Source organism: Myxine glutinosa, chromosome 8, assembly GCF_964187855.1.
Source record: "Myxine glutinosa chromosome 8, kmMyxGlut1.1, whole genome shotgun sequence".
Classification (NCBI taxonomy): domain Eukaryota; kingdom Metazoa; phylum Chordata; class Myxini; order Myxiniformes; family Myxinidae; genus Myxine; species Myxine glutinosa.
The window spans coordinates 110,840,221-110,865,864 of record NC_136268.1 but is presented as its reverse complement, the minus strand read 5'-3'; the positions used below and the strand labels follow the sequence as shown (position 1 = coordinate 110,865,864).

The following is a 25,644-nucleotide window of genomic DNA, read 5'->3' as shown; positions in this document are numbered from 1 at the left end:
TCCCGAGTTGGTTTTACGAATAAACATCTTCTCGGACGAGTTTGTGCATTGCCATCCTTTTGTCCGTATCATGCTGGAGCCCGGACTCCTTCACTGGTAACCCCGAATTTGAACACGCAACCCCGACTACCCCCGCACGGATGCGGGGGCTGCAAACGGACACGGCGAGCATGCCCTAGCCAGGGAAGCCAACTAGGCTGGTGACGCCGGCTTCTCCCGCACGGCTTCAGGCGCAGTTTCGAACGCGGTTTCGAAATGCCGGAGTTTCTGAAACAACGACGCCATGACTATGAGGTTCGCGCACCGCGCTCGGCAGCCTCCCCCGAGGCCTGGACCAGCCCCTCGGTTGGCTCACCCGCTTTTCGCGTGCACCGCTCGAGCCTTCTCGGCACTGCCCCCGCGCACTGCAACCTCGGGGGGCCCGCGAGGAACCTCGGCAGCTTCCCCCGAGGACTTGCCCGGCCCCTCGGCCGCCCCCCGTCCACTGCATCCCCTGAGGCCTTGACCAGCCCCGCATTCTCGGGAGGCCCGCGAGGAACCTCGGCAGCCTCCCCCGAGGCCTAGACCAGCCCCTCGGTTGGCTCACCCGCTTTTCGCGTGCACCGCTCGAGCCTTCTCGGCACTGCCCCCGCGCACTGCAACCTCGGGAGGCCCGCGAGGAACCTCGGCAGCCTCCCCTGAGGACTTGCCCGGCCCCTCGGCCACCCCCCGTCCACTGCATCCCCCGAGGACTTGCCCGGCCCCTCGGCCGCCCCCCGTCCACTGCATCCCCCGAGGCCTTGACCAGACCCGCATCCTCGGGAGGCCCGCGAGGAACCTCGGCAGCCTCCCCCGAGGCCTGGACCAGCCCTTCGGTTGGCTCACCCGCTTTTCGCGTGCACCGCTCGAGCCTTCTCGGCACTGCACCCGCGAACTGCAACCTCGGGAGGCCCGCGAGGAACCTCGGCAGCCTCCCCCGAGGACTTGCCCGGCTCCTCGGGACCCCCCCTGCCTGCACCCCCCGTCTGACCACCCACCACCACACCGGACCCCCCCCCCTGCGACTGGCCAGGGGTCGTTTCGGTTGGGTCATCCGGACCCCTCTCAGGTTGACCTCCCTGGACCAAGTCCATTCTGGGGGGGCGTGTGTAGCGACCCATGGGTCCCCCAAGCAAGACCGGCATCAGAATCTCCTTGCTCCAGCCGGTGACGTCACCGGCGGGGATCCCCGGCGCCAGAGTGGCTGGTCACGTGACCGCCAAAGCGTGCCGCGCGTGCGGGTATAATGAGCTACACCTGTGGATCACGTGACCACCGAAGCACGCCTCGCTTGAGAGGCGTGGCTTTCGGTTTCGGTTTCGGTTTTGCTTTATAAGGCAGCCCGATAAACGGGCTTTTTAGTGTGTTACAGTGTTCCCGAGTTGGTTTTACGAATAAACATCTTCTCGGACGAGTTTGTGCCTTGCCATCCTTTTGTCCGTATCATGCTGGAGCCCGGACTCCTTCAATATCACCTTTATCTATCAATATTGTTGAACTGAAGATCAAATAGCTGGATGTTGAAATATGTTGAAAAAGTCAAAACTTTACATGGGGTGTACTTACTTTTTCACGTGACTGTATGTCTCACAAACGTCCACCAATCAGAGCTGAGGATCTGGTCACGTGGCAGGGGGACAGCAGATCCTCCACTCAGCTGATCCGAGCTTGGCTACGTTGTTGTTGGACTATCGGTCTTGTTTTAAGTCGTTTCTTTGTTTCTTTATTAATTTACCATTAAGCTTCAGTGTGTCGTCTGCCCAAGCCTTAATATTTTTACCATTTGAGCGTTTGTCATCAAATCTTCAACAAAGCTTTATAATGAGAAAATGGAGAACACAAATTAATAAAATATACAACTTTGTTCACTGTTGTTTTCATCAAGTTCACTCCTGGGGTGTTTGTTCAGTTACCAAGCAGATAGTTAGCGCTTGCCAAGCCAGCCATTCCTTATCAACGGTTATGAACAGAGTGCTTGCTTGAATGCGTAAGCCACTTGGCGAGCACTCTACAAGAAACTTGGTAACTGAACACACCCCGGGGTATGGGAGGTGTAAGAGCAGTGCACAGATAATGAGGAATGGAGTTATTGATGTACAGTACGATACCCTCACCAGAATGGGGTTCAGGTTGATCAAACCAGAGGGGACAATAGCCGGGAAGAGACACAAAGGAGTCAGGAATGTCCTGTGGGAGAAAGGATTCTGTTAAACAGATGATGTCGGGTTTATCGGCAACGGCCTGGATTGAGGAATCTGTCATGTTGGAGCGGAGACCTCAGATGTTTTTTATTTTTTAAATTTTTTTGTATACAAGATCGAGGCTCGTGTAAGAGCTAACATCCATCACAACAAAAAAACAAAAACAAAGGGACACACAAAACATACAATAAATGGAGCGGGAGACAAGATGGGGAGAGAGAGGGAAGCACACAAGTACAACAGCAGAGAACAGCGACAACGGAAGTTCCGTGGGAGGGAGAGGGCTTGGGGGGAGGAGGCATGGGAAGGCGGGGGGGGGGGGGGGGGGGGGAAGATATAAAACACATGGACACTGTTAGAACTTCCAGGAAAGAAAGAAGTCGGGATTTCAAAAAAAGTGGATCTGGGGTGAATCAATGGGGGTAGAAAAGATCAAGGTTTTTGATGGGGGAAGATAAGAGATGGTGGTGAACAGCTGTTTTAAAGACCTTTCTAACTCAACTGGACTATGTCCAGCTGAGTTTTTGTCGACACCCAGTGTCCGCCGTCTGTCGTCTGTCTGTCTGTCTGTCTGTCTGTCGTCTGTAAACAATTCGAAGTCTACGCTCTAAAAGTCACAAATATTGATGAAATTTGATGAAACTTGTTTTGCAGCATCTTTAAGACATAAACTAGTTTGGGATTGCATTTGGGCGTTGCACGCCCAAAAATGGGCGTGGCAGGGCGGCCATATTGAAAAATCAATTTTTGTCATATATTTTCAGCACATATAAAATCTCTAGTTTGTGGTTCTCTTATGCATATTCTAACCATATTGATATAGACCAGTTGAGTTCAGGTTCCGTGGAACCTCTAGTTTATTATAGGCCAAAAGGTTTTTTATAGGCTATGTTTGAGGTCCACACATACAGTGAATACTGAGACAGAGTCTCAGTATAGGGACGAGGGAGGAAGAGCTGCTGATAGGACATAGGAATGTGGAAAGGAGCAGGGACAGTGAAGCTGCAGCGTCATTTATGAAAGAACTGGAGAGGAGCTAGACAGGAGCATGCCATTCATTTAATGTTCCGATGAGGTGGCTATGCGATGATCCTGTTCCATGCTCCTGCCGACTTACAGAAGATGTACTATCAGACAATGAGGTGATCACCTCTTCGTCTTCAATACTCCAGCACTCACCTCTCCAACTACCTAAACTCACTCGAGCTACTTCGCCCCCCAACCCCCAAACCCTCCTCCATATACATCTGAGCAATTATACCTGTAATGTATAATTTTTATTTGTTTATAATATATGTTGCACTTACTTTCCTGTATTATTTGTATTATTCTTCCTTATTAAATTGTATAATTTGCGAGTTACTAAGACTTTACGTATGGAGTATTCAAGTGCTGGAATGTATCTCCTGTATTTTTGTTAATTATTACGGGAAATAGTTGATCAGTTTAAGTCGTGTTTTTCAGGAAAGTAACGCTGACTTAATCTGATCATTACCAGTACAGTATACACAAATATATGTATATAGGGTAGGTGGGGGTAATATGGACCACCTAAGCCAAAGTCCCGATAGAGGCTATACAAATAGACAAGGAAAATTTCCAAATAATGGTTTATTTAGACAACCAGGCAGACTACATCCCCGTGCAGTTTGGGTTGAATAAAATCAAAGACATATGATTGAGGGGACAAAAAAAGAAGAAGCCATCAGTGTCCATATTCCAAACAACGTGGGGAATATGGACCCCCCATTGGGGTAATATGGACCCCCCCATTGGGGTAATATGGACCGTGGGTCCATATTACCTCAATGTGGTAAGTCCAGTTTCTTTTCGACAAATGTTCCCTGGGACAAATGTTACTTTCCGATTTTTCAGTGAACAACAACCTTAGCGACACTCATCACAGACGAAAGCACCTATACCCTCATAGTCTCATAGCCCTCATAGTTTCGTTTTCGTGGGCCCATTGCTTGCATTCACTGCATTGGATCCAAGAAAATTCAGGTGGATCAACAAATAACTCATTGCAATATATGCAGTAGAAATTACTCATGCAGTTTTCAGGTCCTTTTCTGTGTTGCTTGGCAGACTTGGTAACCTGCTTTCGAACTGGAGGACCGCGCTTTGTTCGTGGTCTATTGCCGTTTTTTCACTTTCAAATTAGTTGGGGATATAGGATTCTGCTTGTCGCGTGTTGGCCCTTTCTTCAATGCCCTTCTCTCTTGTTCTTGATGTTCCACAATCAAACGTCTTTTAGAAGGAGAGGATGTGTTGATAACGCTTTTTCGGGGCGAGTTAAATGTCCGACAGTGCATAGTCACTGTCGGATTTTTATACAGAATCAAGTGTCCATGTTATCGGGTGTTAAAAACAGCCGATACTTGACGGCTACTTGGACCATGCCTAGTTTTGCTTCGTCACATATTTCGGTGCAGAAAAATTTATTTGATTCAAATTTTGACAGTGAACATGCTGTTTTGTGGACTTATTCTATTCGCTTCCTGTGTGGGGAATATGGACATTGACTGCGGGGAATATGGACATGGGTCCATATTAGACACTACCAAAGGGTCCATATTCCCCACACCATGCCTCTCGATCATGTCAGCATGCCCAGTACATATGGGCTGGGATGGAGTTTTCTGCACAAAGTGGTGCTGTAGACAGCTCTCACGTGTACTCAGCCAGGGACACCACTCATCAAACAAGCTAGTGACTACATGTACATACACAGCCACAGTACTGCATGCTTATGAATTGTAAAATTTGAGATGAAAACTTTTGGAAGTTTGCCACTTACCGTCATTAAAGAGTTTGAATCAACTGCAGTTGTTCACTTGCTGGTCGGCCATACTTGTTTATCCTGTGATATGGAGACGAGGCTTGATGCAGTGCATCATGGGAAATTCAGTGGGGTCCATATTCCCCCAGGGTCCATATTACCCCCACCCACTATACATACAAATGTATACATCCATATAGTATGGTATATACTGTATATACATATACATCTAGAGCCTCATTACAGTATATATTGAACAAATATAGAGTATATTGAAAGATATTAGAACAGGATTTTGAGAACGAAATAATGTCATGAAAAGCAAAGTGCCCTCTCGTGTTAAAAGGAAATTTTACAATCAAACTCTATGACTAGTAATGCTTCTTCATTGGATGGAATAGGCAAGTGAAGATATATACATACCAGGTTAGCAGGATAGCTTGGAGGTGTATATAAGTCACCTTGATGCAAATCTTGGCGAAACTATAAGCTGCCTCCATGGTGTCCCTCTGGTGTTTCGCATGCACGACAATGCATCAATGTGTGCGCCATCCATCGGATGAAGGGTAGCTAGACGACCGATCTCCTGGTTAACCAGCTTGCTGGATATTAACCCTTAGATGCAGGCGCCAATCAAAAATCCTACATAAACGCAGCCGTTGGGCCTCGGAGGCCCAACGGATGTATTTGTGTATTGTTTTTTATTTATTTATTTATTTATAGATTTGTGCTCCTGCCTCACATCTAGCTCGGCTTCACGCTTTAAAAACCAAAGCTTTCAGAATCATTGGAATCTCCCGCTATGAAGCTGATTCTGGGGGACTTTCACTTTTTCACCGCAGGCAGGTTTGTGGTCTTTCTGTCTTCTACCGACTCCTCTCCGGCCTTGCTCCCCCAGCTTTGTCTGTGCTCTGTCCCCCAAATATTCCTACAGGTCGCACAAGATCTGCCAGGTGAAACTGCCAAAATCAAGACTCTCTGCTCACCTTCACTCCTTCATTCCTCTTTACACCCGCCTCTGGAACAAACTCCCCCACTCTCTTCAATCCCACTCCTCCCTCCAGGTCTTTAAAACAGCTGTTCACCATCTCTTATCTTCCCCCATCGAAAACCTTGATCTTTTCTACCCCCGTTAATTCAACCCAGATCCACTTTTTTTGAAATACCGACTTCTTTCCTGGAAGTTCTAGCAGTGTCCTTGTGTTTTATACCTCTCCCCCCCCCCCCCCCCGCCTTCCCATGTCTCCTCCCCCCAAGCCCTCTCCCTCCCACAGATCTCCCGATGTTCCTGTTCTCTGCTGTTGTACTTGTGTGCTTCCCTCTCTTTCCCCATCTTGTCTCCTGCTCCCTTTATTGTATGTTTTGTGTGTCCGTTTTTTTTTTTTGTGATTGATGTTAGTTAGCTCTTACACGAGCCTCGATCTTGTATACAAAAAAACCCAAACTTTTGTACTTTCACAGCAGGAAAAAATCTTCAACTCGCGAATGCAGCCAACAGGTCCTGCGACACTGTAGACTAGATAGTTAACAATGGACTTCATGGAAGAAATTCTAATCTGCCCTGACGCTGTGATAATGCGTAGGCCTACTATACTGTTAAAATCAGACGCAAGGCAGCAATGGGGTTCCGCTCATTGAATACCCTTGTTTATAGCTTCGGCAAAGCAGCACAATGTAGAAACCTGTCTTGGGGTCCCAATCATAGGCCTCAGTTGGTTGTGCCGAAAATCATGCCTGTCCCTAAATGACTCTCAAGCCTTATGACATGTTATAAGTTATAACCAAACATCTTTGTCTCTTTGAAGGCAGATCTATCATACTAAATGATTTCATCTCGTATTTCATTCCAACATTCATCAATCCTGTCATACTTTCATTCGTTATTCATTACTTGTGGTATTTTCTACCCTAATGTTTGATAAAAACCTTAAAACCTAAAACATTAAACCTTAAACGAAAGGTTGTCACCTAAAACTTTAAAATATACATCTTCTCTCAAACCACCAAAGCGATTGACCCAAAGCCTTACATGTGTCATCGACTAGGCATGGCGATTAAAGGTTGATCACGAAAACATCATTGGTCACATAGTGTGGCAGCCATATTGGATTAAAGGAATTCAATTCAATAATTATATCCAGAAACCGCTTACCCTGTTAATGCGAAACTTTACAAATGTCATCTAACAGCACTGTTGCATATAGTTTGAAAATGATGGTGTTGTAGGTCCATGTGGTTTGGCAGCCATCTTGGATGGAAAATGAACCTTATCTGATCAACACGAAACTTCACAAATGTGATCCCCTACCCCTACATATGCAGGGTGTACATTTTTCATGTAATATGTCACGTGATTTAGCAGCCATATTAGCTTGAAAGCCGGTATTTAAAAAACTCTCTTTCCCAAAACCGCTTCACTGATCGATGTGAAACCTGTCATGTCTCTACTTGAGAACAGCTGAAGAGATTTAAATCAAACAGGAACTATGTGGGTATGTCATACGCATCATGGGCAGGGACTACACAGAGGCATACTGCTCTAGTTGGCAATGTTATGTCTTGCTTGTCCCTTATACATGTCTCACGTCACCTCACTATCAGCATCTGATCGTTCGACGGTTTTGTCATAGAGCTCTTCCATAAGACATATATGTAGAAAGGATTTAATTTAGATACGTCTCTTTGTTACGGATTCGTCATTTCTGTTGTTGTGGTTCTCATCCACTGTAAACATTTTTGGTTCCATGTACTACTATTGTTATTGTTTAAGTGAATTGGAGATAACTGTTTTCAAAAGGTAAAAAAAATTAATGTTTTCAAAAGAAACCGGAAACTGGATCGGGAACCAGATGAAGAAGAAGAGGAAGAAGGAGAGGAAAAGGAGGCGGAGCGAGTGAGGTCGAGAAGGAGCCGAGCTGCTTTGAGGTCTTGAGCAAACGCTGGCGAACGGGGTCACGAGTGAACTTTGGGTTTCCTGGGAAAGGGATTCCTGCGACAGAGTTGTTATCACTGTGACAGATAAACCTGCATGTCAGGTTTTGTGGTTGATTCCGAAGAGAATCATTGGAGTGCCGTTACGCCTCGAGTATGGGCCCGTTGGCCGTTTTGTCTCGCGCCAGATTTCGCATTGCTCCAGGTTTTTCACTTTGCCCCAACCATTTCAACGCATCCAGCCGTTAGCCTGGTTTGCATGTGTAACGTGGATTTCGAGTGGGAATTTGCGGTTCGCCGTAAGGGGAGCCGTTGAACGTCCATACCCGAAGGTGTGTTTTCCCAGTCGCCTCTTGAGGGTACCTTTGCCCATCTTTGGCAGTGTGACTGTCAATCGAATGGGATTCTGGTCTCGATACGACATCGTTCTGACGATCACTGGAGCGTGGATCGACTTTGGCTTGAAGCCGGGACAGAGACATTGGAAATGTTATTTTCGCTCACTTGGAGCACAGTGGGTTATATTGTACGAAACTGATGGTACCATCATAGGAATGATATATTGGTTGTACAATTGAAGACCATAGAATTATAATCAGGCTAAGTCACATTTTAGTCATTTCGAGAAAAACGTGAAAAATATTTTGAAAAACATGAAAAACGTGAAAAACGGGGAAAATAAAATAAAATGTGACTTAGCCTGGTTATAATTCTATGGTCTTCAATTGATTAATATTGTTTTTGTGCTGTTATTCTTGTGTGATCTTAATACAATACTTGTTTGTTGGTAACAATTGGTGTGGTTTCACCATTGATCTTTGACACACAGAATAACACATCTTTCTGCCGTGACTCCTCTCGGGGCTCGGAGGTACATCGTGACCGGGGTTTGGGGAGGAGCACGTAACACTCTTATACTGAATGTATTCTTCGGCCAGATCCAGGGAGCCATTATCATCTCCTGCCTGGTTGAGATGATCATTGCTTTTGTTGGTCTCCCTGGTGCTCTGCTGGGGCTAATTGGCCCACTCACTGTCACACCAACTGTGGCCCTCATCGGCTTATCAGTGTTCCAGGCAGCAGGGGACCGGGCAGGCAAGCACTGGGGCATCGCCGTCCTGTGAGTTCCCTTCTCATGTAGTACTTTTTTTTTGCTCTCGCAGCATTGCTTTTCTTCATTTGCTCACATATTGCTGAGGGGCTTCAACATTGTGTGAAACGACAAAGGTGACTGATAATATTGCAATTATTTAAAAAGTAAAAACCAACTCTAACATCACAAAAGTGCTGAGGTTTCAGGCCTTGCCCTTCTTTTGCTCCGATGAAGGGTCAACGTTTCAGGCCTTGCCCCTCTTTTGCTCCAACCAAGAGCAAGGCCTGAAACATCAGGGCTTTGTGATATTTTACAGCGGACAGCTCCAACCATTTTATTGTCCGGTTTTTATTCTCTCATGCCACCAATGCGGACTCTAAATGCGGAAATGCGGAAATGCGGAAATGCGGAAATGAAATGGAAATGACAATGCGGAAAAATGGCCTCTAAAGGTGGTTTTTTTTTTATGCCACCAATGCGGACCGCTAGTTATTTGGTGGAATTAGCAACAACGTCCATATCGGCAAGGTGATAGAGGCTCAGTCTGAGGGATACTTGTTCATTATCATTCAGTATTCCACAATAATGTGTTCAATGTCTCATTTCTTTGTGTTCTTCCACTCTCAGGACCATAATCCTCATCATCCTATTATCTCAGTATCTACGGAATGTGGCAATCCCATTACCTACATTCAGGCGAGGCAACGGGATCGTGATGAAAAGAGTCCAGATCTTCCGAATGTTCCCAGTATGCAGGGGAAGGGAGTCACTAAAATTTCTCAAACTATCGCACAAGAGAGGAATGTGGCCACCATAATGGTGTGTCTCAAAGTCTAAGGGATTACTCTGGCTGTATATCTATCTTATGGGGTTTTATGCATCTCATTTTATAATTTTTTTGCAGAATCTTTCAAATAAATGTTGATGTTTGTAGGAAGAATACTCTACAACCATTTGGCCAGACTTTAAATCAGTATATTGAATTCGGTACTTTGCAACTGAACCTGAAACCTTGAACAAAATTTATACTCGTCTTGTTTGGCCTTTGTAATAAAACAGATCTACAGGTAGTGGACAAAAAATGGAAACACCTGGGTAAATGAGGGACCACAAGCAACAGCTTCCACATAAGTTTGGCTCGTGTTAATTAAGCAAATAACATCCCAGCATGCTTAGGGTCATGTATAAAAATGCCGCGCAGGCCTTGTTGCCTATAATTGTGGCTAGCATGACTGCAAGAGGAGACCCCAATGCCCCCATCCACAGAGCACGTGTGGTTGTCCAATGGTTTGATGAGCATGGCACTGATGTTATCCAGATGTCATGGCCTTCTCAGTCATCAGATCTGAACCAATCGAGCATTCATGTGATATTCTGGAATGATGCTTGAGACAGCGTTTCCACCCCCATCAAACAGGTGTGAGTTGATTGACTTTCTCGTGGAAGAATGGTCCCGCATCCCTCCTGTAGAATTCCAGAGGCTGGTGGACTCTATGCCACGGAGCAAACGGGCTGTACCTAGTCTTTCCGCCAGTGGTGGCCAAGGCCCTATTAGTTGACTTGATATTGGTGTTTCCCTTTTTTGTCTACTAACTGTAAGTCCTGAACTGAGATGCAGGCTTGTTGATAGAGGTATCTGTGGCTGGCACTAAAAGGGTATAATTCTTCATATAACAACTTCATTTTTATGATGACGACAGTGACCAATGATTCTCTCACCGAGCAGATTGTCATGGCTGTCCTGTTAGCCTGGCTCATCTGTTACCTCCTGACTATCTACAAAGTGTTTCCATCAGACCCCGGAGACTATGGTTACTGGGCCCGCACTGATGCACGAGGGGCCATCATAAATGTAGCCCCCTGGATCCGCGTGCCATATCCTTGTAAGTACTACAGTAAAAGTGCAGAATTCACTCACATAACAGTCATGACATCATTTACGCGCTTTCTTTCTTGAACTAGCGGTTCCTGGTATAGCCAACTCATAATATTAGCCAATTGGTCGCACTTTAAATTTTGCCTCATAATGAAAACAAAAGGTTTTTTTTTACAAAAAGTGGGACACCTTGGACACCAAGACGAAACACTTAATGCCTCCCTCTGAGAACCATAATCATGCACCCTCCTCACACTCAAATTATATTAAAGTTTGTTCCTCATTGCCATTAACTCAGCATTACTTGACAATTTGGAAAATTTAATATACTAGCAGAGTACCCGCCCTATGGGCGACCTTGTTCCAAGCATAGAACACTGTCTTCTGACACGTACCTTTATTTGGGCGGTGTATCAGGCAAATGACAGCTCCCTCAATTGCAATTGCTCCTGGAATTAAAAATAAAAAAAGAAGGAAAAGACATTAAATGTCAGAGCCTCCGTGGTTTTAGTAATTTAGCTCTAGGGAGTTAAAAGCCGTTAGTTGGCCATCTTTGATCAGATCACAAAATAATGTGAGATGAACATGTATGCCATAATATGCTGTCCTTGTGCCAAGTTTGAACAAAATCGGATCATGCATGTTCAAGAAATGGTTGGGGACACGTTCAAGTAACAAAATGGCCGCCAGCCAGCCATCTTCAATCTGATTTCGAAAAAAAACATGACGTGCATATGAAAGCCATCATTAATTATCTATGTGCCAAGTATGAACAACATCGGTAAATGCATGTCCGAGAAATGGTTGAGGACGTGTTCAATATCGGGTTTTTTACAACTAAAATGGCCAGCAGTCTACCAGTCAGCCATATTTGATCAGATCGCAAAATAAAGCGAGGTGCACGTGTATGCCATCATGTAGTGTGCTTGTGCCAAGTTTGAACAAAATTAATCCATGCATGTTGAGAAATGGTTGAGGACACGTTTAAGTAATAAAATGGCCGCCAGTCGGCCATGTTGGATCTGATCTCGAAAAAAGTGACGTACATATATATGTAAGTTATCATTCTTTATCTGTGTGCCAAGTTTGAACAAGATCGGTAAATGCATGTCCGAGAAACGATTGAGGATGCGTTCAACATCGGGTTTTTTTTACATGTAAAATGGCCGCCAATTGGCCAGCTTTGATTGCATCGCGAAAAAAAAGGAGGTGCTTATGTATACCATCATGTGTTGTCTTTTTGCCAAGTATGAGCAAAATCGGTCAATGCATCTCTGAGATATGGTTGCGGCCACACGGATGCCCGGATAGACAGACGGGCGGACAAGACCCAATCCAAGCCCCAGTTTCAGACTAAGTCCAACGGGGGCTAATAACCCGTGTTATAAGCATGACGTAAAAACATGCCTACTGCTTATAATTCAAAACACTTTCCTGCCCTGGAAAACGTGGGTATAGGAATACCGTACTGTAAAGGGAGGTGACCTGTAATACCCTCTCCCACCTGTAGGTGGCACTACACGTGCACACATGTACATAGAGAATTGGCGACCCTCCCTTCTCTCTCCTTCCAAAACCACCGGCAAAGCTAAAAACACCCCTGTACATAAAATGGGGTCATGCTGATCCTATGTAGCAAGTCTGGATGCAATTGGGCCAGAACTGTATGAGGAGTAGCCCTCAAACAAACCCACAAACACCAGTCCATGAATTATAGTAAGGATTTAGATTGTGCTCTGGATGAAAGACTAGGTATTTCTGAATCAATCAGAATTGGGTTCATATCGATCTGTTTTCTCTTCACTGAATAAAATGAAATGCACATTGTACCACTATATCAGTATGATGTCATTAATTCCTCCAGTGTCTAAAGGACAGAAACAAATGTGTATTTCAGCCTGAAAACTCTTTTGTAGTTTGTCGCACAAGTCTCTTTTGATCATGAAGAATTATTCAACCATATTGTCAGTTTTGGATCCCAATGACATCAGCACCCACACACCATCTTTGAAGGATTCGAATCTGGGGTCAAATTTATCTTGGACAACTTTTGAATCTGTTTTTATGAATGTATAAGAAGTACATGAAGTACTTGCACGAAAAAGACTGAAACTTGACATGCGTGCTTGTTCACACAAATGTCTAACATGACATCATCAGTAAGATCAACCCCCAGGAGTGACCCAGATATCCCCCACATCCAGAATGGCGTACCCCCACCTTCACGAAGTCAGGGCCACGACAGAATTAGAGACAGATAGGGAGTAGAGACAAGAGGGAAAGGGCCGGACCGTGGGGTCCGATTGGCACGAATCCGGGCAGCAGGGAAGAATAGAGAAGATTTTTGGCCCCTGACTTGCATTAGCGGGTACAACTACCATGGAGAGACGTCCCCAATAGTTGCATAACATGTTGTTGTTGCTGTCATCGTGGCAATAGTTGTTGTTTGTGTGCTGCTTCTGTGTACCTTTATATATATTTTCTATTGTTTCGAGAACTTTACTATATATAGTTTTGTGTGCTCCTTCCGTATCCGTCAAGCTTTCTTCTAAAGTGTTCCTGTTGTCATAGAATAATAAAAATAGAACAGACGGAACCACTACATTAAACTCCAAATCCTGCTTCTTCTTCCTTCCCAGAAAGATGGGCTTTTAGAAAAGGCATGTATAATTTATATTATTAAACCGACACAAATTATTGTTCCAAGTAAATTGATTCCTTTATTAGCTTTCCATCCAAGTGGATCAATTATTATACCTTTCAGACATTACCATTTTTATTATCTTACAACACAGGAATCTTTTAGAACAAATTATGACACACACATTCACGTGCACACGGATGGACGCTTCATCAGCTAATTTGTATAAATTTTGTGGTGTACAAAGTATAGGCTCATGGAAGAGTGATGTGACTGAGGGTAGAAGCTAACGCAATGACACTGAGGTCAGCGGTGAAACACATGGACACACGTGGAAGAACAAACAAGAGAAGGGAAGAGCAGGGGAGTGGAAAAATAGTAGCTTGCAAATAAATAATGAGGGGAGGAGGAAGGTTGATTTGGATATTAACGACAACAGGTAGGGATGGAAGATTATCTAAGGTGGTGATGTACAGCCAATCTAAAGCCGAGAGGGCCATCTAAAGCCACCTCTCTTTGGAACCAGCTCCCTCTGTTCTATCATCCCATCATGACGCCCCAGTCGCTCCGGGATGCACACTCCGGGATGTTAAATCCTAAGTTGAAACGTCTCCACTCAGTCACAAACAGACAAGGGGAAAGACAATGAAAATAAAATAAACTGTTTTGTTGAGTTGGCCTGTACTCAGCTGTGGTCAAGATGTGTTAAGGGGCTTGTTGGTCGTTGCCGCCGATGTAGCCACTCGCACGGGAAGCGCTCCGACAATGGCACCGAAACCCCGCGTCGAAAACGCCCAGGCCCTTCAAACGCCCAGGCGAACAGTCAAATGGCCCTTCCTCACTTCCACCTCCCAGCGCAACGCGGCTCCAGCTCCCCCGAAAAGCACCACAGTCCAACAACATCCTCCTCCTCCAATGTTGCAAAGGTTCCACAAAGCTCCGAAATGTCTCCTCACAAGCACACACGAGACAAGAGCGACTGCCAGAGACAAAAGTCAGACCGAGAGACAAAAGCCAGACTGAGAGAGACAAAAGCCAGACCGAGAGAGACAAAAGCCAGACCGAGAAAGAGACTCTTCTTTCTCCTGCCCGAACCTTCTCGCTCTCACGTCACACTCTGTTCAATGCCCGAGCTCTGTCGAATCACCCCATGTCTCTACGACCAATGACGAAGCCTGGGGCGTGGCCCACCAGTTACGAACCTTTGGAGGTGGGGTTTAGTTGTCGATCGAGAATGTTTAGGCTTCTGTCGGCAATTATTCCAGTTATGATTGGTTAATGGACGGTTGTTGTTATTGTTGTTGTTTTAAGAGGGTTTTTATTGCCGGTCTTGTTATAATTGTTAAAAACATAGGTAAAAACCACCGAGGGCAATCACACACTGGGGGAAGACTAGTCTTAACCCCTATCTAATTACCATAGCTTCACCCCTCTTGTGAAGACACATAAACAACCTTAAGCTCCAGTCTCCCTACTTAAATACATTGAGATGTCTCCTACGCGTCCACGGTCCATGCTACACCTATAGAATCCTATCTGTACAATGGTATTTCATCATCTATCACCACAAACGTAACAATATTTACAGTATGCAAGAAGATTTGAAATTATCTTGAATGAATCTTACTATTCCCTTGAGCAAATGATGGCAAAAATGGAACTTTGGAAACACTCTCCTACAATTGCAACAGAGGACACCTGTGTTAAGGATTTCCTGGTAAGATGCCATGGCAAGAATTTTAAGTTGCAATGCCACGTTAAAAATTAATATGCAATCCCACGTTAATTTTTTACCTCTGGCACCAAAGGTGGACGGAGGTAAAGTTTTCACTTTGTCTGTCTGTGAGCAGTCTGTGAGTATGTGTTAGTCTCTGAGCAGGGTATCTCAAAAACTCGTGGATGGATTCAGATGAAATTTGGTGGAGAGGTTTAGTGTGTGACAAGGAAGAATTGATTAGATTTTGGTGAAGATCTAGATACGGATCCAGATCCGATAATTTTAAAGTGAGTCTTCATTATTGAGGGACTGGGCTAAATCCGATATATACCTCGATATCTTAAAAAGTTGTGGACAGATTCAGATGAAACTTGGTGAACAGGTTGGGTGTGTGACAAGGACAAATTGTTTTGATTTTGGTGAAGATCCGAATTGGAATACGATGATTGCTTATTTTTTTGAAATCATTCTTCACCTTTGAGAGAGAGGCCAAAACGATATACAGCATGCTATTTCAAAAAGTTGTGGACGAGTTATGACAAAACTAGGGGGATGATTTGGTTACGTAACAAGAACAAGCCGATTCGATTTTGGTTCAGGACCGAATCCAGATCTGGCCTATCAGTGGGATAATATATGTAAGCTGTTCAGCCTGGCGGAGTTTTGCGCTCTCCTGAGTGCCATTCTAGTTTGACATGTGATTCCATGTTAAGAAGTTCGATTTTGATGTGTAATGTCCCATCAATAATTTTGAAGTATGAGGCCATGTCAATAATTTCGACATGTGATACCATGTTAAGAATCTTGTCACGTGATGCCATAATCTTGATGCATACAAGAGCAGTGGGGAATTCCCAAAGTCAAACACCTGTCATCTGAAATTCAAAGCACACAGGTATAAATTGTTACAGAGATTCTAAATCCATTTAATTGTTCCTTTACCATTTTGTGCTTTTTGCCTGCCAGTGCAGTGGGGAATTCCAAATGTGACCCTCGCTGGCGTGCTGGGAATGTTCAGTGCTGTGTTGGCCGGGATTGTAGAATCCATTGGAGATTATTATGCGTGTGCCCGTCTCTGTGGAGCACCTCCTCCACCAATCCATGCCATTAACAGGTAAAACCACTGACTGTAAACTTTATCTATTATATGAATACTCGTTTGGTGTTACAAAATCGAAATATCGAAATATTGCAAAAAGAACAGACATTTCCAAAGCTTTTCCATTGTGCCCTAGGACTTATGGATTACCTAAAATGCACCAAAAAAAGTGTTCCACTATGTCCAATCCTATCAGTGACGGGCTCTGCGCAACAAGGACTGTCTATGTGGTTGAGTGAACTACTGTAGCGAGTTATTGATGAGCTCTGATGAAGTTATTGATGAAGTTATTGATGAGTTATTGATGAACTCTCCAATTAAACTATCAAAGACACCTTCACCTTCGCCAAAACAATGCGTGAATTAGAGGTGGACATCAACATTGTGGCCATGTGCTCCTTTGACATCTTGAGCTTATTTACAAATGTTCCAATTGAGGAAGCCATCAATATTTGCATGGAATCACTATTCCACCGTCGACTTCGGAATCAGTCTTTGTGGAATGAATGAAGTCTGCAACATGGACAATGGAGTTCAGCTTCAACAACATGTATGCACAATTGGATGGGGGTAGTGACGGGTTCTCCATTAGGTCCTTCGCTTGCTAATATCTTTGTCGGTTTTGATGAGAAGTGTGTTTTTCAATGTTTCAATACCAACCTCAGACCTCAAGTTATATTTTCAAGATGTAGGCAATACGTTTGCAATTTTTGATTCTGCTACCACGGACACATCTCAATGCACTCCATCTTCACTTTTGTTCACTTCTGTTCATCACTGTTCTGTTCATCTGTTCATCTTCTGTTCATCATCACATCACAGTAAGTTCACTTCTGAGATGGAGCAATTGAATGCACTCCCCTTTCTAAACGTGTTAATCGATAAATCTGGGGATGGATTCTTAAATAGAGTCTACCGCAAGCCTACTTTCACCGGGCGGTACATGCGGTGGGATTCTTTCAGTCCAACACACAATAATATTGCCTTCATTAACACCCTAGTAAACAGAGCTCTAGCCATTTCCTTACCAATTTGGCTTACTGCCGAAATAGAATACGTCAAAACCATTCTGTGTGACAACAGTTGCCCTAAGCGACTGATCGGTAGGTGTATATCGCCGAAAGTCGCCAATTGTTCGACAGACACTTCCTTTAGACCTGGGAAGTGTTTCGCTTACCTTAAGCCACCATGTAGAGGTAAGATATCTAAAAACATTTCAACAGGTGAAGCAAACTTCTTGACACTGGAATCACTCCAATTTCAACGCTACTAATATTTAGCCCCCATGAAATGCTCCTATTGGTCCAGAATGATGTACTTTTTAAGAATTTCAGTGCCGATGTGATGCCAGGTACTAAGTCATACATCCCAAGGACCGGAAGATCTATCAAGCAGCACATTTCATTGGCGATTCACAACAATCAAAACATGCCGCACACAACCAGTTCACACATGCACAAATTCAGCATTTGGCCAGAATTTGCTGAACCATCCTGAAATATTCCGCCGAGTGGTTTCATAGTGTGGCATGTAGTGTGGCACATTTTTGCATTCTTGATGCCACATTTATACACACACAAGCTTCTTTTTTGTAAACAAAACGTATGTGAAAATACTTCACTTGTTTCGAGCTTGCTGCAGCATTGTGGAAAGTCTCAGGTTCCCTCGCTGGCTCATAGCCACGGCGTATATTGATGTCAGCAGCAATCCTAAGAGCCAATCAGCATCCAGGACTTAGCATAAATAATGGTTTTAAGTATCCATATCCGGTTTCTTGTGTGTGTGCCTCACTGAGTGCAAGAGGAAAAGCTTCGGCATTGTCTGTGCTTTTTGCGATCTTTTTATTACCCACCGATCCATAATCAGCACAACAGAACAAACATGAAAGCGGAAAGTTGGCAAATACTTTCGCTCACTTCTCAAGTTGAGAATTTTCCAAAACAACACACTTGTGATTTCCATGAGGAACAATTTTATCTGACATATGTAGACACCTTCCAGGATGGCGCAACACCAGTGCACTACACAAGGACATCATGATTGTCTATCATGGGCATGGGGAACCTCAGGTTGCGGCCCATATGCGCAACCCATCCAGGCTGTAACCCCAGCGGCCGAGCCAATGAAACTGCCTCGGCAGCCTTGTGTGCCCAATGCCGCAGAGGTAAAGACGATGAATTATGTAGGGTCACACAAAATGTATTTCCCAAGGAATGTTATGACTTATTTAATCCTCATAAGTTGTATATAACTATATTCACAGCTACAAGCAAGAGCATCAGTCTTGGCAGGAAGTGAACAGGAAGGACTAGCTTCGCAACCACACATGACATCTGTATCTTCATAAATATTGTTGTCAGTGTACAACCTTATAGTTTGAGTAAAATCCAATAAAATCCGAATAATTTGGGCTTACAACTGCCTTTAAAAAAAGTCTGGACAGTTTGAAACAAAAAACAGTGAAAAAGTGAATCTTATTATTTTATGGTTGACAAAATGGCGAGCGCGTTAAGAAGCGGAAAGTTGACGCAGAGTGCTGTGATTTGCAGTCAGAAGTCAGAATAATTAGTTAAATTATTTATTTGCACATGTGATGTGTAAATTGCTAACAAATCACTAACATATAACAGGCCCATACTTTGTTTAATGATAGCTGTTATGGCCGGCCCTATTACAGCCCTCAGAATAGGAAAGGTTCCCCACCTGTGGTCTATAGGATGCATCAGTCTTACAAAAATGCTTGTCAAATTATTCAATTAAAAACCCCGTCAAAAATGACGGGTTGGAACAGTTTATTTGACTGTGTAGCCGCACGAGCTTGCCAAAGTCTGAAGTCTCGGCCTAGTGTCAGGTGTGCTTACATCATCTTTATTTATTCGACATCCTACAGACATAAATGAACACTCGTTTTACTCTGCACGCATTGCACATCACGTGCAGTGAATTTCACCTCCCTGTGCCTTGTATTTATTGTTATTTAAAAAAAACAACACTTCTGTAAACCGCCCTTGAGGCTCGGTTTGCATGCCACCGTCTACATTTCCAATAGAAGAGACTTAATTACTCTTCTATGGAAAACGTTTTTCAAGTTTCTTTTATCCTTAAAATAGAACATAGTGAACACACATTCATGATAAAAGTTTGGCCTGTCTGTCCCCCTTCATAAGGCCTACCCTTATGAGCGGGACGGACATCTGTACAAACACACAAACTGACATTGTGATTTATATGGTAGATTTTGGAGACCATAAGCTCGTCTTTTGGGTTTAGGAGAAAGTTTATCATTTATTGATGAGGGCCCCACATCAAACATTGGGTGTAATGACTTTTATAAAATTCAGTTTGCTGTACTTGCTAATTTGAATGTTAAAGGAGACCTTGTTATCTTGCCAAAACGAAGTTTTTGCAAGATGTATTAGTCAGCTTGTATGTTTGTTTGTTTGTTTGTTATCTTGCCAAAACGAAGTTTTTGCAAGATGTATTAGTCAGCTTGTATGTTTGTTTTTTTTTTTGTTTTTTTTTTTGTTTTTTTGTTTGTGGTTAATCATTTTTTTTCCACGTTTAGATCACTCTGTAGACCACAGTTATTATTGGAAACTCCTGTAACTTCGCATATCAGAGTCCTATAGAGATACCCTTCAGCACCCAAAATTTTGAAGGTCAAGGTCAAAGGTCAAGGTCACTTTGTGGTCAATCATGGAGGTCGACGAAACCCTTATTTTTTGAGTAACTTTGATCGGATCGTCTCCAAACTTCATGGGAATCTAGTATATGGTCCGGCGCTCAGCTGATTAGTTTTTGGTGGCGATCGGCCTTGACCTTCATGGTTAGCGCTGGAGGTCGAAAATTATTGACCCCAAGGTCAAATGTTGAAATCGTTATTTTTTGAGTAACTTTGATCGGATCGTCTCCAAACTTCATGGGAATCTAGTATATGGTCCGGCGCTCAGCTGATTAGTTTTTTGTGGCGATCGGCCTTGACCTTCATGGTTAGCGCTGGAGGTCGACCTTGACCTTTGACCTTGACCTTCAGATCACTCTGTAGACCACAGTTATTATTGGAAACTCCTGTAACTTCGCATATCAGAGTCCTATAGAGATACCCTTCAGCACACAAAATTTTGAAGGTCAAGGTCAAAGGTCAAGGTCACTTTGTGGTCAATCATGGAGGTCGACGAAACCCTTATTTTTTGAGTAACTTTGATCGGATCGTCTCCAAACTTCATGGGAATCTAGTATATGGTCCGGCGCTCAGCTGATTAGTTTTTGGTGGCGATCGGCCTTGACCTTCATGGTTAGCGCTGGAGGTCGAAAATTATTGACCCCAAGGTCAAATGTTGAAATCGTTATTTTTTGAGTAACTTTGATCGGATCGTCTCCAAACTTCATGGGAATCTAGTATATGGTCCGGCGCTCAGCTGATTAGTTTTTGGTGGCGATCGGCCTTGACCTTCATGGTTAGCGCTGGAGGTCGAAAATTATTGACCCCAAGGTCAAATTTTGAAATCGTAGGTACCATATCGAGTAATACCTCATATGAATGCCCTTGATGAGTGCTTCCCAGATCTGTAAACAGTTTGACGCTATGACGTCATTTGATGACGTCATGACGAAAAAACGGAATTTTCATGAAAAAATTATTTCCTCAGTTCTCATCAAAATCTTTCAATATCTCGTGGGCAGACATTCCTCAAAGAGTCGCTTCTAGTGGATAGCAGTTCTGTTCACCTCAGTGTGACCTGAAGCAAGTCACTCATGTTCACATTTTGGCAAGATACGGTTCACCCTGTGGGTGACATAGGTTTATTTTTTTGTTTTTTTGTTTTTTTGTTTGTGGTTAATCATTTTTTTTCACGTTTAGATCACTCTGTAGACCACAGTTATTATTGGAAACTCCTGTAACTTCGCATATCAGAGTCCTATAGAGATACCCTTCAGCACACAAAATTTTGAAGGTCAAGGTCAAAGGTCAAGGTCACTTTGCGGTCAATCATGGAGGTCAACGAAACCCTTATTTTTTGAGTAACTTTGATCTTATGATCTCCAAACTTGGTGGGTATATAGGGTGTGGTATGGCGCTCAGCTGATTAGTTTTTGGTGTCGATCGGCCTTGACCTTCAAGGTCATTTTGAAGGTCATTCAATTTTGACCAAAAGGTAAAATTTTCAAGTTTCAGTTACCATATCGAGTAGTACCTCAAATTGAAGCCCGTGTTGAGTGCTTTCCAAACATATAACTAGTTTGACAATGTGACGTCATTTGACGGCGTTATGACGAAAAAACTGCACTTTTCATGTATATTGTATTGCTTTAGTTCGCATTGTTTAGGTCACTCTGTAGAGCACAGTTCCCTTTGGAAACTCTTGTAAGTTCGCATATCAGAGTCTTTTAGAGATACCCTTTAGCACACAAAATTATGAAGGTCAAGGTCAAAGGTCAAGGTCACTTTGCGGTCAATCATGGAGGTCAACGAAACCCTTATTTTTTGAGTAACTTTGATCGGATCGTCTCCAAACTTCATGGGAATCTAGTATATGGTCCGGCGCTCAGCTGATTAGTTTTTGGTGGCGATCGGCCTTGACCTTCATGGTTAGCGCTGGAGGTCGAAAATTATTGACCCCAAGGTCAAATTTTGAAATCGTAGGTACCATATCGAGTAATACCTCATATGAATGCCCTTGATGAGTGCTTCCCAGATCTGTAAACAGTTTGACGCTATGACGTCATTTGATGACGTCATGACGAAAAAACGGAATTTTCATGAAAAAATTATTTCCTCAGTTCTCATCAAAATCTTTCAATATTTCATGTGCGTTGGTCATGAAGACATACTATTCACCATACGAAATTATTAAGGTCAAGGTCAAATGGCAAGATACGGTTCACCCTGTGGGTGACATATGTTTATTTTTATGTCACTAACAATGTTTAATGTCACTAACAACTACAGCTTTCTTTCACAGAGGTATTTTCATCGAAGGCATTTCCTGCATCATCACAGGACTCTTTGGTACAGGAAATGGATCAACGTCATCAAGTCCAAACATCGGTGTCCTGGGCCTAACAAAGGCAAGTCTCTTCCATGACTGTCCTTTTCAAGATAGTGCCATACATACCGTAAATTCGGTGAGTTTGGCGTCCACTGTGCCACGAAAGATAACTTTGGTGAGTTTGGCTTCCACTGTGCCACAAAAGATAACTTTGGTGAATTTGGCGTCCACTGTGCCACGAAAGATAACTTTGGTGAGTTTGGCTTCCACTGTGCCACAAAAGATAACTTTGGTGAATTTGGCGTCCACTGTGCTACAAAAGATAATTTTGGTGAATTTGGCGTCCACTGTGCCACAAAAGATAACTTTGGTGAGTTTGGCGTCCACTGTGCCACGAAAGATAACTTTGGTGAGTTTGGCGTCCACTGTGCCACGAAAGATAACTTTGGTGAGTTTGGCGTCCACTGTGCCACGAAAGTGTGCTGCGTGTTTGTGCAGGTCGGGAGCCGGCGGGTGGTGCAGTACGGAGCACTCTTCATGCTTTTATTGGGAACTATTAGCAAATTCACGGCCCTGTTCACCTCGCTCCCCGATCCCGTCCTTGGCGCACTCTTCTGCACACTCTTCGGTCAGTGCCAACACACATAATACTGTACTGAAAATGGCTTCAGTAAATATGAATTCTCCACAATAAACAAATCCAGTTCATCCCTCTATCGGTAAACCTTTAGTTTATCATGAATGGTTAAATGAGAAAAACATGACCCGACCACTACAACTTCTTTATCGGCTCAAAATATTTCCATCAGGGATTTTGGAGTTGCCAGGGGAAAGTTTTTCGGCTGAAATCCTATACAAACAGGCTGAGAAACGCTGATGTTCAACTGAAGTCGATTTGGGCAGGAATTTTTAATTTGTTCCGGGGACTGGCAATAACTCACCTATTCTTCATGAAAGACACTGGGATCTTTAAGCTGCAGCAATGACCAGTGTGGGCAGACAAGTCCGGCTTAAAGTCCCTCTGATGGACGGCACATACATTGATGGCTCACCATGCTGGCAAAACCCCAGGTAGGCTATGAGCCAGACCCCCCAAATTGACCGGTCGGTACCATACAGATGGAGTAAGGCTCATTGTGATTTTTAGCAAGATATATGTCCCTAGATATGAAAAAAAAGTGATAGCAGTGTATAACTCTCGGCCATCTCTGTGTTATCACCCGAAATATTATTATACGCCCGCTTCGCTTCGCCAAAAAATGTGATATTTGCTAAAATTGGAATAAATATGTTTTTAAGGACCACAGAGTGCCAATAATTTGCATACTAGATGCCAACTAATATAGTAATAGAAATATAGAACATTTGTGGGGGTTATTTATCAAATTTTTGATATAATGACAAAAAATATGTTAAATTTAGTGAAAAAGTGGTCGAAATCGCTTCGAGTTCAGAATTCACATTGTACATTTTTGTCAATATTTCAAAAATGAAAACTCCCAGAGTAACATTTGACCCCTCAAAATCTTCGCAAGGAACCTTCAGTCAAGATGGTTGAACGGTTGGTTGAACAGTTAGGGGGTATGGTTGAACATATTTTGAACTTTGCCAAAATATGTGCCCCAAACGACCACCATATTACAAAGTAATGATATATTCCAATGCAGTGGTTCCTTGCGAAGATTTTGAGGGGTCAAATGTTACTCTGGGAGTTTTCATTTTTGAAATATTGACAAAAATGTACAATGTGAATTCTGAACTCGAAGCGATTTCGACCACTTTTTCACTAAATTTAACATATTTTTTGTCATTATATCAAAAATTTGATAAATAACCCCCACAAATGTTCTATTTTCTATTACTATATTAGTTGGCATCCAGTATGCAAATTATTGGCACTCTGTGGTCCTTAAAAACATATTTATTCCAATTTTAGCAAATATCACATTTTTTGGCGAAGCGAAGCGGGCGTATAATAATATTTCGGGTGATAACACAGAGATGGCCGAGAGTTATACACTGCTATCACTTTTTTTTCATATCTAGGGACATATATCTTGCTAAAAATCACAATGAGCCTTACTCCATCTGTATGGTACCGACCAACCCCCTTGGCTCATAGCCTAAGGGTGACAGTTTACAGCTCTGTCAAGATTCAAACCCAGACTTGCTAGTTCAAAGACAAAAACAAAACAATCATAACTAGAACGGCACTCGATAGAGAGAATACCTTCGCCAGGCTGAACAGTTTACGTTTTGTATCCGAATGATAGGTTAACTATCAGTCACTTACTTTGAAATCACTTAGAAATTTAAAAATAAACTCTCAGATCCAGATCCGCATTCGGATCTTCAGCAAAATTAAAACAATTCTTCCTCATCACACACCCAACCTGTCCACACCAAGTTTCGTCCGAATCCGTCCAAAACTTTTTGAGATATTGTCCTACATATCGTTTTTGGCCCTGTCTCTCAATGGTGAAGAATCACTTAAAAAATTCTCTGATCCAGATCCGGATCCGGATCCGGATCTTCAACAAAATGTAATCATTTTGTCCTTGTCACATACCCAACCTCTCCACCAAATTCCGTCCACAACTTCTTAAGATATCCTGTTCACAGACAAACAAACGGACAGACATGGGTGAAAACATAACCTCCATCCACCTTTGATGGCGGAGGTAACAAGTGATTGATTTTAGAACCTGCTTCTCCCTTTAGATATTGATTAACACTTACATCGTGTACATAACCAGCAATAGGTGATAGCTATTTTCTGAAAATGGCTACAGTAAATATGAATTCTCCATGAATGAATGAATGAATGAATGATCGTTTTAAGGCCATTTTCCCCACTAGAGCGGGGGTTAGCCTTGCGGGCCCCATGACAATCATGCTTCCCTGTTTGAAGCGATGTTTTTATGGCCGGATGCCCTTCCTGGCGCCAACCCTTAGTCGCCGCTTACAATGCACAGGGATACGGTGTACCTATTCTAAACCAGGGTACACACCATGATCATTCATCCCAGCAAGCTGGTATTCAATTTGCCGACCTCGGAAGGATGACAGGCTGAGTCAATCCCCCTGGTGTTAATTCAACGATCGACCGGGATTCGAACCCAGGATCCTCAGATCCCAAGCCGGCACCCTAACCGCTAAGCCAACACCACAACACCAGGCTAATAATAAACTACATAATAAACTCTCCATAATAAACCAAAACCAAAAAAATTATAGAGGAATTAAAAAGTGTACAAAAATAACTTACTGGCTTTCCTCCATTTACATCATTCACT

At 43.3% G+C, this 25,644-nt stretch overlaps 1 protein-coding gene across 2 annotated transcripts in view; it reads left to right on the top strand.

The window, feature by feature from the left end:
- The window catches only part of SLC23A1 (solute carrier family 23 member 1), a 104,385-nt gene that overhangs the window by 70,197 nt on the left and 8,544 nt on the right, over positions 1 to 25,644 (top strand). For both annotated transcript variants that reach the window (XM_068125102.2, XM_068125103.2), the window contains exons 6-11: positions 8,871 to 9,052; positions 9,653 to 9,773; positions 10,752 to 10,908; positions 16,226 to 16,373; positions 22,322 to 22,427; positions 22,847 to 22,976. In XM_068125102.2, the coding sequence (XP_067981203.1) occupies positions 8,871 to 9,052; positions 9,653 to 9,773; positions 10,752 to 10,908; positions 16,226 to 16,373; positions 22,322 to 22,427; positions 22,847 to 22,976 (844 nt within the window). The remainder of the gene's footprint in view (positions 1 to 8,870; positions 9,053 to 9,652; positions 9,774 to 10,751; positions 10,909 to 16,225; positions 16,374 to 22,321; positions 22,428 to 22,846; positions 22,977 to 25,644) is intronic.